This window comes from Chrysochloris asiatica, unplaced genomic scaffold (genome assembly GCF_000296735.1).
Source record: "Chrysochloris asiatica unplaced genomic scaffold, ChrAsi1.0 scaffold00037, whole genome shotgun sequence".
Taxonomy (NCBI): Eukaryota; Metazoa; Chordata; class Mammalia; order Afrosoricida; family Chrysochloridae; genus Chrysochloris; species Chrysochloris asiatica.
Window position 1 is genome coordinate 21,152,865 of NW_006408555.1, and position 14,684 is coordinate 21,167,548.

Sequence of the window (14,684 nt, forward strand, 5' to 3'; positions counted from 1 at the left end):
TACAGGGTCGCTATGAGTCGGAACTGACTCCACAGCACATAACAACAACAACAATTATAATAAAGAAGGAGCTCTGGTGGCATAGTGGTTATGAAGCGGGCTGTGAACTGCAAGGTCAGCAGTTCGAAACTACCAGCGGTTCTGCAGGAGAAAGATGAGGCTTTCTGCTCCCGTGAAGATTTACAGCCTCGGAAACCCTGTGCAGGGTCACTATGAGTCGGAACTGACTCCACGGCACACAACAACAACAATTATATTTAATGGAGTCTTGGTGTGGTGCTGTGGGCTAACGTGTCCGACTGCAAAGTCGTTTGAACTGGAAGGTCAGTGGTTCAAGCTCACCAGCTGCTCTTTGGAAACCCTATATAGGGTCGCTATGGATTGGAATTGACTCAACGGCACTTCATAACAACAATTATATTTAATAAGCATCTACCATATGACTGGACTCCGGATGTGATGCTGCTGAATCAGCACCGGACTACATACCACAAGGCAGCAGTTCAAGCCCAACAGATGCTCCTTGGAAATCCTACACAGGGTCACTGTGAGTTGGAACCAACATGACCTCCCTAAACAATAAACAATATATGGCTAGCCAAAGTAAGAGGTAAGATACTTGTTAACATCCCTCTCCCCTCATTTGTTATTGGGGAGTGGGTCTTGGGAAAAAAAAAATTTTTTTTTTGTTTACAATGTATCTCAGGAGCTAAAACCTAACGCCTTTCTTCATTTAGCTTGAGTTCTAAAAAGATAAAAACTACATTACTATCCTACTTCTTAACCTGAGGGCTTAAGATATTTATCATTTGATAGATATTCTTTTCTGAATTGAATAATTCTAATTATTCATCTCAAAACCCTCGTCTTCTCAGTCCTTAGTAATTTCTACTATATTTCCTTAGAAATCGTTCTAGCAGTGTAATGGTTTACGAGTTGCGCTGCTAACGGCCAAGATGGCAGTTTGAATCTACCAGACACTCTTCAGGAAATAAGGCTTTCTTCCCCTGCAAAGACCTGTAGCCTTAGGAACTCTATACAAGATCGCCATGCGTTGGAAAACCTACACAGCACAAAACCATAACCACCATAACCACATTTCTTTAAAATAATTTCAAGTTTCTTTTTTATTATGAAGGTTGAGCAGAACCTAGTATAGTTGCTACCAATGTCAAACATAAAGATATACCTAGAACAGTTGAGTGGAATAATTCATGATTTCCAAATATTTTATTTATCGCAACTCATTTTCATCTCTCCTTTTATTTAAACTAAAATTATGATACAAAAGCAACAATATTTAGTCTATGACTTTTTACCTATTGATTTGCTCTTTACTTTCTGATACACTGTTGTTGTTAAGTAGCATCTAGTCAGTTCCGACCCATAGCGAACCTGTATAGGGTTTTCAAGTAGTGGCTGGTGAGCTTGAACCACTGACCCTGTGGTTCAAAATGACTTTGCAGCCCAGAGTATTAACCCACAGAGCTACAAAAGGACTCCTGATACATAGCCAGTAATTACATCCTTCTGTTTTGGCCAACTTCTGCTGACTGAAGACAAAATAAATAGTAAGTAAAACTGAAGAAAATTCTCCATATATTTATTGTTAAATGAAAGTCTTTCTTTCTTTCTTTCCTACCTTTACTGTAGGAAAGCCTTGCTGAGTTCTGTCCTTTACAGAGCCACGGCTGCCCTCAGTTAGGTATCGAGCTCGGTGCTGGGTCTCAGGTTGTACCACTATCTTCAGCTCCTTTCCCTCACTTTTAACAGGATACTGTCCACACAACATAGGGCTCTTCTTTACTCCAGCTCCCTTTTGGTTTTCTAATGTTCTGAGAAGCCAAAGTACAACAAAGAAAGCATTAAAAATAGTTTTATATAAAAGTCATCTAAGATTAAAAAAAAGAAACAGAATAGGCAGTAACATTAAGAACTACTTAGCTTCTGACATACTACAATACAATCTGAGAAAAGATACTTCTTATAAGCAATTCTGGTAACCAAGTTTAACTATATGATGCAAAAAGAAAAGAAAGTTGGATAGGAAGAGAAGGAATGCATATGTGTAGCAGGAAGATGACTGCATGCAATAAAATGAGAGTAACAAGAAAGAGAAGAGCTAATGTCACTATAAACTTATTTTCATTGCACTTCAATTAAAAAAAATTCATGTGCATGTATATATGTTTATGTATATCAATGTTATATGAAAATTAATTACTATTAATTTCTAAATAGACTGACAACAGTAGTGAGAAGCAAAAAATGGCCTAAACAAAACTATCTGAAGGAATATATAACATGTATTTTTAGACATCAAACTGAGAAAATTACAATAAAAATTATTCATTTAATTTTTATTGGGAAGTTGATTTTAAAGAACTTTTTACAGAAGTACAATTTTTTTTTAGAATACTTTTATTTCTAATTAAATAATCCTGAACAAAAGAACCAAATATGCTAGATTTCTTAACACACAATAATTCCACAAAATGGTTTTCACAGTATAGGCAATCTCATGTCTTTTTTAAAACTGTGTTTATAAAGTTTATCTATCATGTGTTTACTCTGTGTAATGCACGTTCAAAAACTTCAGGCTAGCACATTTAATCTATAAAATAGCTGAAGCACTGCAATAACGTGCCAAAAAAGTAGCAAAAATACTGTTAATTATCATTTCATTTGAACAATATGAAAAAGATTAAAAATAATTCCTGCACATTCACAAATAGAGTCAGAAGGCATAATGCTTTCTATACAAGTGTTCTGGTCCAACATTTTGACCACACTAAATATCTAAAAACTGAGAGATAACTGGACAAAATCTTCACACGTAACGAAAAAGGAATGCTCCAATGTTTGCTTTTCCAACTCTAACCAAGTCATTGTCTCAGTCATCAAAAAGAAAGAGAAAGAAGGAGGTGTTTTAAATGGAATAAAGACTTAGATTGAACTCTATGGCCAAGCCAGAAAACTCTTCAGTTTCCTAGAGGAGCAAGTCAAGACAGTTAAAGAAGAAAGAAGGGCTGGAACTACCAGTGGAATATAGCAAGACTGAATAAATGAGAGAATGAGTTCTAGTAGAAAACACTGTATTTAATCATCATCATATTCTCTGATCCTTACATAGTTCCTTAAACGTAATAGGTGCTGAAGAAATGTTTGCTGGTAAAAGCAGAGGGGATAAAAAGGAGGAAAATCAGATGTAAGGAAGAAAAAAGAAGCTTCTATAATAATACGTTGAGAAATAACTAGGCCTTAACTCAATAGGACCAATGAACAACATTCTTATCAACGGAGAAAAGATTGAAGTTGTCAATGATTTCATTCCTCTTGGATCAACTATCAACACTCATGGAAGCAGCAGTCAACAAACCAAATGATGTATCACATTAGGTAAATCTGCTGCACAAGACCTTTTTAAAATGTTGAAGAGCAAAGACGTCAGCTTAAGGACTAAGGTGCACCTGACCCAAGCCATGGTATTTTCAATAAATGCATGAAAAGCTGGACAGAGAATGAGGAACACCATAGAAGAATTGACACATTTGAGTTATGGTGTTGGAGGAGCATATTAAAAGTGCCATGGGCTGCCAAAAGAACCAACAGGTCTGTGGCTGGAGGAAGTGCAGCCAGAGTGCTCCTTGGAGGCCAGGATGGCCAAACTTTGTCTCTCACACTTGGGACACATATTTAGGAGGGACCAGTTGCTGGAGAAGGATATCATGTTTGGTAAGGTGGAGGTTCAGAGAAAAGAGGAAGACCCCTAGCGAGAAGGGCTGGCAAAGTGGCAACATCAATGGGCTCAAGTATGGCACCGATGTGAGACTAGCCCAGGATTGGGCAGTGTTTTGTATTGTTGTGCATAGGGTCGCTATGAGTCGGTACCAACTCTATGGCACCAAACAACAACAACAACTCAATAGGAATTTCCATTCATTTGAAGCAGATATAATTAAGTTGATGATTACCTGTACAAGTCATTTAAAAGTCCCTGGAAGAGTAAATTCTATGAACAAAAGTATCAACTTGAAGCTGAAACACAGGCCCTAAAGTAATTTTCATCAATCTGGGTGGGAATTCAAACATTTGGTATGAATATAGTGTCAGATCCTACACTGTACAGATGAGATTCTGTAACAATATTGTTTGATACTCATTTTAAAATCAAATTAAAAATGTGTTAATTTAAACTATAAATGGAGTTTTTGTTTCAAATATGTATAGAGACTTAAAAAACCAAAACCCCCCAGCAAAATGCTAAAAACAGTTGAACTGTGTCTAAATTCTAAATATTTTTCTTCCATTTCTTATTTCCCAAATTAATTTTATGAAAACTTAAACAGTGTACCAATAAATTTGACAAGATACGGTTTTCATATTCGCTTACATTATACAAACTATTATATATGGGGCATTATATATGGGGCAAAAAATGAAAATCTGTTTTACTTATTCCGGTAAAGCAAAATTGAAGACTGAATTGACAAAGTATAGAAATTATGACTTTAATAAAAGCACATGATACTAATAAGCCCTTACAGGCTATCTTTATTCTCCAAACTTAAATGCAGCAATGGAATACATACATAAGACATATAAGAATTAAAACATCAAGAATTCTTAGAAAAGTAGTCATTCGGATGACTATTTTGTAAGGCTCATGAGAAAAACAGAAGTAGCTGTGTGACTGTATGGGATTTTACTTATGAATGTCACCTGAAAAGAAACTACTGTTTTGGCATATTCAGAAATTTGAAAACCTATATTATAATTCCTTTGTGATACACAATCCTTCTGGTTGTCTATATCACAAAATAACTCTCGCTAGAAAATGTTACAGGTTTCACATCTAGATGACATTATATTCTTGTTTCTAGTAACACAAACAATACAAACAACTGCTGATTCTCAGGACATTTCGTTAAAAAAAATGTAAGAATGAAATGGCTAAGAAAGCTTACTCAGCAGTTGTTTGTTTGTTTGTTGTTACTGTTGTTTGCTTTATAAAAAGGTTTATTTTCTAAATCAACTCCCAACACTTGATTACATAAAAACACTGTGTCACCTACAGGCTGGCAACATTTCTATGAGTAATCTTTAATACCAATAAATTAATACCAACATATTTGAAAGCACACGTTTTAAATATTTAACATTATGTAAATTATAAATGTATGTAACATCAGATGCATAGCTATACAGTATTTTAAAATATTTTATTTAAATCTATCTCTCAAAATATGTTTATATTTCTTTCATGTTTCTAACATCTTCTTGAAGAGCATACATTTTAGCTTAAGATGCTCTAAAAAGGTCTGTCTCTGTATATTACATATGGTCTCATATTTTCCTTGATTTAGTTCTTAAAAAATTAAAAATATATGCCTCCTCTTCCAGGATTTCCATATACTAGTGTTAAATATTTTTCCATTACCTAAAAAGCTAAAGTTTTTCCTGTTGCTTGATGGAGTTTTTGTTCCATGAATTATTTTAAGAAAGATTTTATACCTTGACAAATATCATTATATTTTCCCCAGGGAATCTCAATTTCAAATCGTTTCTAAGATATACATGTATGTGTACATATGTCTGTGTGACATCTATCATAGAAAAGCAGAAATCTAATTAGTAACTCTTTAATTTGTAAGTCAAGATATTTCTTTAATTTGTAGCTACATATCATTCATGTGTTAAATATCATTAATTTAGTCAAAATTTCATTTGCTCTTCTTTTAACACCTACCTCAGTATAAAACCAAAAATTTCTCTTGTAAAATATTATAAAAGCCTTTTTCAATTGAAATTTAAACAAACACATGCATGTATTTCATGATATACACGAGTATTTTATATTACGTATTTACTATGTTTTTCCCTATTGCATTGGGCAAGTCTCCTACACAAGACCTCTTTAAAGGGTTAAAGAGGAAAGACATCCATTTTAAGACTAAAGTGCGCCTGACCCAAGCCATGGTATTTTCAATAGCCTCATATGCATGCGAAGGCTGGACAATGAATAAGGAGAAGCAGAGAAGAACGGATGCATTTGAGTTGTGGTGCCAGAGAAGAATATTGAAAGTACCATGGACTTCCTGAAGAACAAACAAGTCTGTGTTGGAAGAAGTATAGCCAGAATGCTCCTTAGAAGCCAGGATGGTGGAGACTTCGTCTCTCATACTTGAGACATATTATCAGGAGGGACCAGGCCCTAGAGAAGGACATCAAAATGCTTGGTAAAGTGGAGGGTCAGCTAAAAAGAGGAAGACCCCCACCGAGATGGAATGACACAGTAGCAGCAGCAATGAGCTCAAACACAGCAACCATGGCAAGGATGGTGCAGAACCAGGCAGCGTTTGGTTCTGCTGTGCATAGGGTCACTTTAAATAGGGCCGGTGCGATGGCACTTAACAACAACATTCATTACATTTCAGAACCTTGCTCTAATGCCACTGTATTTAGTTATATCACCCTAAAGGCGTTTTAAAGGCGAGTACAGAACAAAGTAGCATGGAATAGGTATTGCTTACATAATAGATAATTGTTTAAAAAAAAAAAAATCTAATCCATGTTAAGAATATTCTCAAAGAATACTCAACAGATTTTTAACTGAAAGATAGAAATGATGTTATCAAGTAGTAAAACAATATGAGTTTCTCAATTACTTTTCATTGACAATCTGAAATTGTGGGAGGTCTTGGGACCAACTAAAGGAGCTCCTGATTTCCAAAAAAGTAATCTCTCAAAATCTAGTGAGTTGGATTTTACCAAATTATGTTGATTATACTTTAGAAAAATGTAACCAAAATGTTTAGCAATTAAATTACAATAAAAGTACTAAAGCAATTACAAGTTAAAAAGTCACACACAGAGGCTTTCTAAAGCACAGCTTTTTAGATATATTTAGTGAGTGTATATACTGCAAAAGACAAAATAAATGTGTGATCTAATCCTGCTCCAACATCCTCCAAAGACATAATTCAGAATCACAGTAGGAAAAAACCCTTAGCAAATATATATATATATATATACACAACATATATATATTTAATCCTGAATGAGTACAATTAATGTATCAGAGGAAAAAAAGCTAAAGATGAGTGAATATACTGATAAGAACCAAGCCTTTAATTTAGTTTTCTCTTATCTTTATCACATAAAGAGAACAAAATAAAAATAAAGTAAAATATACTGACTGAAAAAGATAGACAAAAAATCTGAAAGGACACAATCTAGCTTGTTAAGAATGTTTTACAGAGTTGTTTTAACTGGAAACATTACATTGCTATTTCCATGAGTAATAAAATTTTTAAATCCTTTAAAAATATAAATCCATTTGAAATTAAAAGTTACTTCAAAAAAGTTTTTCATTTTCTACTACCTAAACACACTTATAAGGAGCTCTGCTAGCGTATGGTTACGAATTGGGCTGCCAAGCTCAAGGTCGGCAGTTCAAAACTACCAGCTGTTCCACGGGAGAATGATGAGGCTTTCTGCCCCGTAAAGATTTGCAGCCTCGGAAACCCTGTGCAGGGTCACTATGAGTCGGAACCGACTCCACAGTACTTAACAACAACAACAAACACACTTATAAGCATAATTGCTCAAATCTATTAATATTAGCTTCTTTCTGATAAAACTTGCTAGTTTTAAGTTAAACTTTTTCATGTATTTTCAATGAAAATTGGCATTTTTGCTTTATATGAAAACTTGAGCTGTGCAATTAAAGTTGGGATTGATTTATTTTTGTTTTGCATAATTGTGATAGAACTTTAAAAAAATGTGAATACCAACCCATTTCCTGCTTTTGAGTTGCTTTTGCTGTCCGTAGTAAGCTGAGAAAGCACATAGTGAGGTGCTTTGGCACTGTCGGCATCAAATATATCCATATTAGATTCTTCACAGTCTCGTCGTTTGACCCCCGGCCTCTGCTTTGGATTTCGTTTTCGTGATTTACGAGGTACCTCAGTGTTATCATTGTAGGAACTGGTGCTCATGTTACTGAAGTTGGAGGGGGAATCCTCCATCCACATACTGCAGCTCTGCTCAGATTCCAATCCACACCCCTCATCCTGGCAGGACATCCGACTGTTATCCAGCAAGTCCTCAGGTGGTGGTGAGATGTACAAGACTGTGTGCCTCTTCGGTGTTGATGGATGCTGCTGGACTGTGTTACTGGTTAACTGCTTTTCACTTACCCCTCTGTTACTTACCCCCACGGCTGAGGAGCAGCTCTCCACTTGCATAGCCTTGCTGTCGGTGACTGAGGTAGAATAAATGGTAGGGCTGGAAGAGGTGGTAAAGGAGCTGCAAGCACCGCCCATGGAGGAAGAGGAGGGAGCTGAAGAAGCATCTGCAGTGTATAATTCAAGAGTAAATACACTATACATGTTTTCACCTATGCTGGCTAGCAGTCCCATTGAAAATGTAATTTGTGAACTGATTGTTTTTCCCCAAAATGAATAGTTGGAATTTGGTTAAGTTTTAGAATATAAATGCTTTAAGCAATACAAGGCCTAAGAAACGCAATTTTAAAAAATGCCCAAGTAGCATTATTTTACTCATGTTATAATCGATTGATTTTTAAAATCTAATTTAATGTCTTAAGCTGTACAGCAAGAATAAAGCTTTTATTGCCTCAGCTGGATGATCTGTTGAATTTTAATCATTTAAAGTAACACAGAAAACCCCAATCTGAAATATATGCTTGTGGGCCACATTCAATGCCAATTAAATAATTCATTATATAGAATTTGAAAAAGTGGGACTGTGCTTAGCCACAAAATATTAAAATAAGTTTCTAACCTATGAAGCAGAGAACTACAGGTCATTTTTAATGCAGACACTCCCTGCTTCAGAGGCAAATCCTGGAATAAAAATATGAGAAAATAAATGAGAAAAGAGCTGCTGATTATTCCAGATATCAATTATAAAATGAGAAATAAATAGAAAAAATATATAATCAACTGAATTGGAGACAAAATGGAACTGGTACCGTCACTATGACTGATATAAAATCAAGGAAAACAAAGGTGAAAATGAATTGATTTGGAACATGCTGCATTGTAGAAGATAAGCAAGTGAACCACTGAGGGTCTACAGAAGTTGGTACTACTGTAAAACCATGAGCTTTGAAATACATAAATCCATCTTTTATGGCAGAATGAATAGCTGAGTAGAACTAATGCCAGATGGGTTTCTCTTAAAAATATTTGATTACATACTAATCAGTTGGCTACCACTGTCCATGTCTTCCACTTGATTTTGACTATTAAGGAAATTTTCTAGTGTTAAGAGTTAACAGCAAAATTTATTGTCTGGCATCTAACAAAATACAAGTTAAGCAAGAAAATCTCTGGAGAGCATCAGAATTAGATTCTATAAAGCTGATTTTTATAAAACCATTTATTAAATATATTATACCTAGCAAAAAAAAGATTTAAGTTTATCTTTTCTAAATGTGTGGCAACTGGCATAATAACTCATTAAAAAAAATACAACTTTATACCTTAACAGCATTAACTTTTGAGGCACACTACCTTTTGTTAAGGCTGGCAGTTGTCATTCTTAAAATTTTAGAAACATAACTTCATCTTATACAAGAGACATACTAACAATATAATAAAAATAGATAACATGGGTAAAATTAAATTTTATCCATAGTAAAGTATGCCACTGTTTTAAAGTGGTATGAAAAAAGAAACCCTTAAACTTGATTTCCACTTATTAGAATTGCAACATTCATATCACTAATAATGTAAATACTAGAATATAAGAATGTCAATGTTTACATAAATCAAAAGCCACATGCCAAAGATCTATTTTTAATAGAAAAATATACCAAAATACTTAAGTTATTTGAAAGAACTAGATCCAAAAAAATTCTGAATTGCTGCAAGGTTGAAGAACATACTCATTAATATTAAGTATCAATATGGTGATCTACATAATGCCACATGGAAAAGTTTTTCCCAACTACCATAAGTCAAAGAATCTAGAGCAATTAGATGATACCAGTTCCATTTTCCAGTTTGTATCCTTGTCAAATGCAGTAGCTGAAATTGGAAGATTCAGTTACTTTAAACTGCATTCCAATTTAAAGAAAAAAGTATCAATTTTGTATCATGCATTAATGCAATGTTTTCTTAGTAAATAATATTTTAAAAGATTTGTAAAAACGACAAAATCTAGATGCTAATGTCAGTGACAGCTTAAGAGCTGATTTGTAGCCACTTTGGGTTTAAATATAACGTTTTTTCCTTTTTTAAAAAATACTACAGAATTGATTTTAGAAAAAAAAAAAAAAGGTATTATGTCTAACATTCCTCCATCTGTTCCAACTATTGGCAAAAATGAAACTAAATTTTTGTGTGTATGAGTCTATGGTCTTCATTTTCAAAGAAATACAAGTATGCAGCATGCAATATTTGCAGTGTAACACACAAAGCATGCAGCATGAATGCTGTGAACTTGTATTTCTATAAAGCAACTTTTCCCCACTTCGAATCTAAGTATCATGCACATGAGAATGCAGAATATGAACATCTCAGGGATCCCTGTCCATGACAGATGAAAAGTATAGGTGAAAAGCAATCATGAATTAAAAAATAAGTTATGTGGTATTTATAAATTTAATCTGCAAGATAAAACCTTTGAAGTAAATAGAATGTTACCTTGCAAATCTTATTAAAACATTCAAAATTATAATAAGACCCAATTGATGTAATAATCATATGTAAATGTCTGTTCTGGGACAGGTATTCCAAACTGTGATATCATACCCTACATAAAGTAAGATATTCTATACATTCTTCTTGAACACCTAATCCCCGATTATTATATTTTACCTGAAATTTCCTGGACACACTTATTAAATAAAAAGTTCATTAGTATGAAACTATAAAACTGAAACATAAACTCTGTCAGAAGACAGCAGTAAACATCCTTTAATTGAGACATTTTTTTTTTTTTTTAAAACTATCTGAGCTTGTCCTTACATTACAAAGGCTTTACTCATTTTAAAACTGAAACAAATGAGACAATCTTTTTTTTTTTAAACTACAAAACTCTACATTGTTGCTCTGATGATATAGTAGTGTAGAAAATCCTTCACATAAAAATGTTAATTCTCGTTAGCAACAGCTCGTCTAAATTTATCAGCAATGCCAGGAGAGGTGGTAGAGTAGCAACTATAACCTTGAAATATAGACAGTATGGCTTTCTCATGTTAGACCCTCCCAGTACCTACCACAGAGGTAAAAATTCATTTTTTTTTTTAAACTGGTCTTTGAAAACCTATTACTTTTATTTATTAAAGTTAATGTCCATAATAGACACACTCAGGTTTTAAAAAACAGAATCACTACCCAAAGTGCTTAGTATTATGTGATAATCATAGTATTATCTAATACAAACATTACAAAGTGCTTAGAGATAATTATTTGATATTTCTACAACGAGTACTATTTCTTTCTTGATACTATCAGTAAGCCTAATTACCTCTTACACATTGATCCATATATTTACAAAGAATTAAAAAACCTTAATGAGGTATTACCCATTAAAATATGTAAAGATACTAATCAAGAACATTTCACATCTCTGAATACGAATTTGTCATTTCCAAGCATTCTCAGGAAAGTACTAAAGAATAGTCCTGAGAACAATTTAAATGTATTGAAAATATCTATAAGGGAGAGTGGTGTCTCCATAGGATAAAAGCATTGCTTTGTGAACTACAAGGTTGACAGTCTGAGTCTGCCAGCCACTCCGTGGAACAAAAATGAGGCTTTCTGCTCCTGCAAAGGTTTTGAAAGCCTCAGAAACTCTATGTAGGGTCACTATGAGTCAGAATCGACTTGACAGCATTACCTACAACAAAATATCTATAAAGACCTTTCAGTCTTTATATCATTAAATAAAATATAATGAAGCAACTCAACTGACATTCTGGAGAACTAAAGTATTGATGCAATCTTGCCCCAAATATGTATTCTTTTTTAAATTTACACTTATTTGCCCCCAAAATTATTAATGACATCTCATTTTCTTAGGTTCTGAGTCTCCATTTGTATTTTTTGGGAATAAAGGGGCTACATTTAATTGCTCCATATTAAAAATACAAAAGCTTCAACAAAAATATTTCAACAACTGCTTTTATTTACTCACTAGGCAGAATAGCTATAATGTATTTACATTTTATAATTTTATATGTTCCTTAAATCCCTCACCAGTACTTCATAAAGTTGTAACTTCATCCTTTTTAAAATTATACTCATTAAGTAACATGTGAATTTTTACTGATTTTTCTTATTGTTGAAACAACTTTAATTTGTATAAAATACAATTTTGTTTTTCCAAAGCATTCTCTGACCACAGAGAGCCCAATAAACCAAAGAGAAAAACTGATAAATAATTCTATAATTTACTAATGGAAATTTATAATCTTAAGACTAGATTAATTTTTAACATTGGTAAGGGAAATACCATTGTCTTACATTTCCTATATCCAAATCTAACAATTCCACTATTGGCAGTAGCCAACTTCCAAACCAAATGCAAACAGATATTGTGAACTTGAACTGTATACATGACTTTAAAAAACGATCACATTACTAAAGTTCACAATAAATATTCAAAGTATTTGGGAAAAAAGAATGACATATAATACCTACACAGAATACATGGATATGCCAGAATCTGGAAGTATTAATTTAATGAGAAGGTTAAAGATGGATTTTAAATGATACCACATATAGAAATCAGTGTAGATTTTATGTATTCTTTACTAAGGCTATATTTTAAAGTTAAGAACTCTTAGTTCTAGATTGTCACCTGAAAACTATTTTAATGACCATATATTTCGTATGTAAAATGTCATTTTAAAGAGATGATACTGTATATGGAATTAACCAAACTTCTTATTTAAAGCTTTGAAATTATAATCATCCTGTGAAGTCCTCAAAAGAAGCAAATAGCTTTCATTGGTTTAAAATTTATGACAGAAATGACATTTAACTGGGATCCCAAGTCAAAATTTGATCCCTAATATTTAAATACATACACAGAATGTATAATTTTTCAACATCAGTGCAAAATCTTTTGTTTCTCTAAAACAAAAACCACTAAAGTTTGCAAGTGTGCTAAGTGAACCAATAGTGGAACGGACAAGGAATAAACTATTGACTATTCAGAAAATAGTCATAAAAGAAAAAAAACACAAGCTGTTTAGAAACAATTTCTGAGCTAAAATACATATTGTTCAACTTTAAGTAGTATTTTTATGTATTACATTTTTCTTACTGGCAACAATGACTTCAAATCTAAACATCTTGTCTGATAAAAGTCACTAGATACAAGGATGTATTTTCATATCAAAAAAGAAAGATACTCAAAGAAGTAAATTATAAGGCCAGCATTCATGTTGCCAAGGGGTTCAAATATATAGAACACACAAAGTGGCTGCAAATCTGCTTTGTCAACACCTTACATGCCAACCTTGGTTTTCTACTTTTCTTCTTTTTCTTATATTAATGTAAAGTATAAAACTTCACAAAAAGGTTTACTTTCAATCAGTATCATTCACTATTTAGAAACAAAAAAAGAAAGAGAAAGAAAGGAAGATAGAAAGAAAGACTTATGTAGAAGTCTGAAAACGAGACCGACCTATACCCTGGGTGAGATTGGATGGGTTAAGTGTCTCTGGCACTATTTCTCTTCACTATTGACAGACACTGTCACACAACCCACCACTCGATGCCTGTCTCTGAATGGCGAAGCTAGAATGCAAGTTAAGTGTATTAATAGAAAAAACAACTAGCATCCCAGCATATAAAATAAGCATTCCAGATTACTTTACAAAAAACAAAATTAAAAAAAAAGTTGTAGGGTTGATCATTGAGTTTACATGTTTTACATAGTTTCAATTTCCCATTTGTACTTTCCCCACCCAAAAAAAAGTTTACATGCTACAATAGGCAATGTTTCAAAACAAACTTAAAAAAAATAATTAACATCCAAATAAATGTATGTGAGGGGATGTCTTATCCAAAATTTTTGTTAACTCATATTCACCAATTTATTCTCCTGTTCACTAGTGCAATGTAATCCATAAACCAGAATAATATCCTTTGTCAGATGTATTTTAGGTTATATCCTCACCAAACTCCCTTACAGAGTGGAACAGGGCATGCCCTGACCAATACACTAAAACTGTAAGAATTATCTACACTCTAGTAGCAAAAGAATCTTTTCAACCCTCAGGCCAACTCTCCTATACTTCCTTGTTGCTGTCAAGTGCCATGGAATCAGTTCCAACTCACAGTGCCCAGTATAGGGTTTCCGAGGAGCAGCTAGTAAGTTTGAACTGTTGACCTTGTGGTTAAAACAGACCCTGTAGTCGAGTGCTTACCTACAGTGTCACACCAGGCAGGACTCCTAAACTTCCTTGGTGGTGATTATGTGCCGTGGAGTTCATTCTGACTCACAGTGACCCTACATAGGGTTTCTGAGGCTGTACATCTTTACAGGAGCAGAAAGATTCACTTTCTCACGTGGAACTTCTGGAAGTTTCGAACTGCTGACGGTGAGGTTAGCAGTCTGATTTGTAATCACTATGCTTAAAAATAAGTTATGCAAACTGTCTAGCACAAATCCTATCACACAGTACTGAAATTCAAAAA

General features: G+C 33.6%; 1 protein-coding gene across 2 annotated transcripts in view; it reads right to left on the reverse strand.

Annotated features, from left to right (window-relative positions):
- Positions 1–14,684, reverse strand: part of NFAT5 (nuclear factor of activated T-cells 5, tonicity-responsive) — a 131,645-nt gene that overhangs the window by 42,000 nt on the left and 74,961 nt on the right. For both annotated transcript variants that reach the window (XM_006860205.1, XM_006860204.1), the window contains 2 exons: positions 7,798–8,356; positions 1,643–1,835 (listed from right to left, as the gene is read on the reverse strand). In XM_006860205.1, coding sequence (XP_006860267.1) covers positions 1,643–1,835; positions 7,798–8,356 — 752 coding nt within the window. The remainder of the gene's footprint in view (positions 1–1,642; positions 1,836–7,797; positions 8,357–14,684) is intronic.